Genomic DNA, 4,444 nt, shown 5'->3' on the forward strand with positions numbered 1-4,444 from the left:
ATTATCAAATTCCCACAATAAAACTGAAATGCACTTTTTTTTTTTGCTTAAATCTTCATGCATATATCATGTGTAATTAAAGGTAAATAGCCGAGTTTACTATGATACTTCTTGGTATCATAGAAGCATTATTGGAGAGTCTAGAAAGGCTGGATCTTTGACTTTGGGCCTGAACCTGAACAATAAGTGTTGTTGTCGTTTGTTTTTTCAAATTTCATACCTCTCATATTAGTTGCTTTTAATTGTATTTGAGCTGTTGGTATGGTTAAATTTCCTCAAGGTCGGGTTGCTCTTTGTTTACTGGTGTAGCTGCACAGACCCACATGTGAAAACAACGTCTCACATGGGCCTGAAACGCGACCGGCTGTCTTCTCACGACAAAGCTAAATGCAGGCGTGCTGGGGTTTAGAGGGATAAGTGAGATAAAAGTCCTTCCAGATTGATCTTTGATTGATCTGTTCCAGCAGGCTGCACCACCTCCATCCCATGGCAGGTAGGACAGCAGTGGGGCGGGGCCAATGGGAACAAGGGAGCTGAGAATCGGGGACAGAGGCGGGGAGGGCGGGGAGCAGAAGATCTTGGATGGGTGGAGAAGTTTGGCTGACCTTCTCTGGTGAACATGTGACTGGAAAAAGGCTGATGTGGGGATTAGAATTAATAGTATAAAAGTGCAACACAGACAACACACTTCACTTACTCAAGAAGCAGAGAGAAGCAGCTCTGAGCAGCGACTGGGAAATCTGTGACTGCAGGTAAGTGCAAACTCTGCAGCTGCAACTTTATTGACTTTGTTTAGTGATGAAACTACCCGGGTGGCGCTACAATGTAACTTATAATGAGGATAAAAGTAGCAGTAGAGATTGTACGTGGATAACTGACAGCTGGAAAGATAACAATGATAATTTAGTGTGATGATAATGTATCTGCTAAAATTGTAAACGAATACAAGGAAAGCAGGAAGAAAGACAAGTAAGTAAGACAACGAGGCAATAAAAAAAAAATCTACATCTATTCTGGGCTAACAAAGATGCACTGGATTTGCAAAACGTTCAATCAAAGCAAACAGATGGTCGTGAGCCTGCCGGGCAGCGTCTCTGCATCACCGTTCAGCTGAAAGATCAGGAGAGCCTCTGCATCCGCAGGCTGTCTGTATCTGCAGGTGGTGCATAACATCACAAGCCAGGGTGTTCTTCCACCTCTGTCAGAATGTCTTAACAGTGTTAGCAGTCAGAGGAAAGGGGGGCTCAGAAAGGACACGGCTTAAGACGAGAGCAAAGGGAACAGGCAGGGATGTTTTGGTCAAGGCGTTTTCAATACAGTGAAGACAACGCCGTGATGTGATTTGACAATAACAGCCAAAACAACAACAAGAAAAAAAACCTTATATCAAGATTATCAAAGTTAAGACAAACTTGTTTTCGAGTCTGGTTTCCAAACTGTCAGGTGGATGAAAGAGCAAGTGGAAAAGTTGGAGGTCAAGAATGAAGGTCTTCCCCTTATTGCACATGTCATTCTTGCTGTCCAGGAAGGGCAATTAGTCCACTGTGGATTACAGTGGGATTAGAGCTAATCTGTCTGTAAAGCTAATCTGTGTAATCTCCATGGATTGGCACCGAGCGCTGGAAGCAAACAGGATTAGCACGAGGGCAGCAGGAGGCAATGCGAGGCTTTATCAATGTCTTTCTGCCTTCAGAGATCCGCAGTAGAAATGAACGCCAGCCCCCCAGCAGGAAGCGCCCTGGCCCCCGGTGGAGCCACGGGCCCCACTACACCCAAGAAGGGGCCACCCAAGTTCAAGCAGAGGCAAACCCGCACATTCAAGAGCAAGGCCCCCAAGCCAGGCCAGAAGGGGTAAAACACAGTTTTTGTGATATTTAAATGTATAGATTAGGGAACAGATCAGGACTTTGGACGCTCACCTCTTTGTTTCCTCTTTCTCCAGCTTTGGTGATGATATCCCTGGCATGGAGGGTCTTGGCACAGACTTCACAGTGGTGTGCCCATGGGAAGCCTTCGGCGACATGGAGCTCAGCGACTTGGCCAAATACGGCATCATTTAAACCCGCTGCCTCCAGCCTTCCTGGCCTGCCTGCACCCTTCCTCTGTCTAATCCTTTCCACCTGGCCTTCTCTCCACCTCAGCTTGGCACGTCGTGATAAGGCTGCCAGCAAACCCCCTAATGCCCTCTCGTCTATCTACCTCTTGCTTTGCGCCACTAAGTGGACGGAAAGCATAATGATGTTGTTATTTTTATATTATAATATGATACTGTTTACAGTATATATACTTGAAATGAAAAGACGAGAAAACCATCTCCACCTACCTTTTTCCTTTCCCCTTCATCCACCTAGCGTAGTCTCCTCCTGACTCCTCCCCCCTCCTCATGTGGACTTCCCTGCCTCCCTGTGCCACTCCCGACCCACGGCAATGGATGCAAGCAAAACACTTGTCAACACTAGCTTGTATTTGCTTCTAGCTGCCTGTTGAAATGTAAATAATTTGTTCTAAGCGTTAAACCTTTTTACCTTATCTTCCATCTTCCTTTTGTACTTCCTCCCTCTTTTGTTTTGCATTGTATTTTCTACTCCTTGTGCACAAGGTTGTTGTGAACACCAAGGGATGCAGTGTGGGTGTGCAACATGCTGTAATGGTGAAAAACTACAATGCTCTTTCACGCGATCATTGAGGAGGAATTCCTTTTTGTCCTGCTTTCCATCTCTTTCTGTCCTTGCTGCTACCTGCACTTCCCTCCTTAGAGAAGTTAAAGGCAAATAAGTTTTGTGTTTGCAAACACAATATTATGGAAGATGTGTTGTGAACTGGTATGTCCAAATAGCTGAAATAAAAATCAGTTTATTTTCACTACTTTTACTACCCTCATCTTTTTTTCTGAAAGACATAAACAGAGTAACATGGCATTTTCTTTTAAATCAGTAAAAGAAAAATAATATCAAATCACTATTAAATCATAGACTGTACATAAATGATGGACCTAGCAGCATGACATCACCCACTGTTTTGAGTGTATCTTGCTTTATCACCCATTTCCTGCTAAATGGGAGCAACAATTTATAAAATGAATGACATGTTGTATAAAACAAGGTTTAAACAAGCATTCATTGAAGAGATCAATTGAGGAGTGGGATTTTTTTTCTCTTTTATACTTGATAATCAGGCTTCTTTTTATCAGCCGATAAGAAAGAATGCTACATCAATTTAAAACACTACAAAAGAAGGACGTAAAAAATGAGACATCCTGCTTTGAAGCCTCGAGATGAACATTTCTTTATCACCATGTTGGTTACAAAAACACTGTGGTAAACAGGAAAGGTGGATCTGACTATAAACACCATGCACCCATTGGCTGATGATTTCTGATTGACAGGTCAATGATATGTCTTCCTGCTAAACGGTGTAAAGCGGTTACGGTGGTCCCTCGCTATAACGCGGTTCACCGTTCGCGGCCTTCCTGTTTCACAGATTTTATTTGTGCAACTTTGCATGTTTTTTTTTGTTTTTTTGGGAAGTATATTGTGTTCTGCATCGTGATTGGCTGCAGACCACTGTCAATCAATCTCCTCGTGTCTCCAGCACAGTACAGAATGAGTTCAGCTTGTCAAATTTACATAAATCTTCGACCGCTAGCAGTGTGACTCTGAAGTGCTGCACTGTATGTTTGTAAGTTTTCTCCCCAACAAACACAACAATGTCGATTAAACATTTTGCACCGTCAAAGGCAACCGAGGGGGCTTTGGTTTCATTGTATAATGCTGGACTTATTTTTCCACCAAGGTTTGAACTTTGAGAGTTTAAACAAGAGAGAAAATGTGAAAATGTTGATGCCTGTCTGAGAAAAGTGTATAAAGTGTGTAACGTATAACAATAATAATAATAGTAGTTGTAAAAAATAAAGCTGGCTACTTAATGGATTTCACCTATCACGGGTTATTTTTAGAACGTAACTCCCACGATAAACGAGGGACCACTGTAGTACTTAAATTTTGTTACGTATAGATATCAAACACTGTCGATCACATCATTTTACAACAGTAACTAGAGTACGCTGCTGGTATACGGTTTGAATCAGACCTATCTGACAGACTCCAGTTTTTTCATGTAAACAGGGAGTCAGGGTTCTGTGCTGGCAGCTCTTTTTTAACATTATACATGCTTTGTTTAGACAATATCATTAGGAAATGTTGCTTACATTTTTATTGCTATCCAGATGACACAAATTAATTAGTCAAACTACAGGAATGTCTTAAAGATACAAAGGTCTGGATTACCTCGAAATCCCTGCTTCTAAATTCTGACAAAACTGAGGTTATTCTACTCTGCCCTAAAAATTTAATGATGTCTAACCAGATACTTACTCTGGATGGCACTACCTCAGCCTCCAGTAATGCTGTGAGTCATTTTTAATCAGGATATGCCCAACAATGTG

General features: G+C 42.2%; 1 protein-coding gene across 1 annotated transcript; it reads left to right on the top strand.

Moving 5' to 3' along the window:
* The first annotated feature begins 644 nt into the window (after nucleotides 1–644).
* LOC102291794 (retinal cone rhodopsin-sensitive cGMP 3',5'-cyclic phosphodiesterase subunit gamma) lies at nucleotides 645–2,865 on the top strand. Its single transcript, XM_005940766.1, has 3 exons — nucleotides 645–752; nucleotides 1,694–1,851; nucleotides 1,943–2,865. Exons 2-3 carry the CDS (start codon nucleotides 1,709–1,711, stop codon nucleotides 2,058–2,060), a joined length of 261 nt encoding a protein of 86 aa, XP_005940828.1. The 5' UTR covers nucleotides 645–752; nucleotides 1,694–1,708; the 3' UTR covers nucleotides 2,061–2,865.
* Nucleotides 2,866–4,444: the final 1,579 nt, after the last annotated feature.

This window comes from Haplochromis burtoni, unplaced genomic scaffold (assembly GCF_018398535.1).
Source record: "Haplochromis burtoni strain Fernald_Lab_line unplaced genomic scaffold, NCSU_Asbu1 Contig_45, whole genome shotgun sequence".
Taxonomy (NCBI): domain Eukaryota; kingdom Metazoa; phylum Chordata; class Actinopteri; order Cichliformes; family Cichlidae; genus Haplochromis; species Haplochromis burtoni.

Coding starts and splice junctions, on each gene's coding strand:
- LOC102291794 (XM_005940766.1), top strand. CDS start 1,709: ATGAACGCCAGCCCCCCAGCAGGAAGCGCCCTGGCCCCCGGTGGAGCC. Junction 1,852..1,942: donor CCCAAGCCAGGCCAGAAGGG/GTAAAACACAGT, acceptor CTCTTTCTCCAG/CTTTGGTGATGATATCCCTG.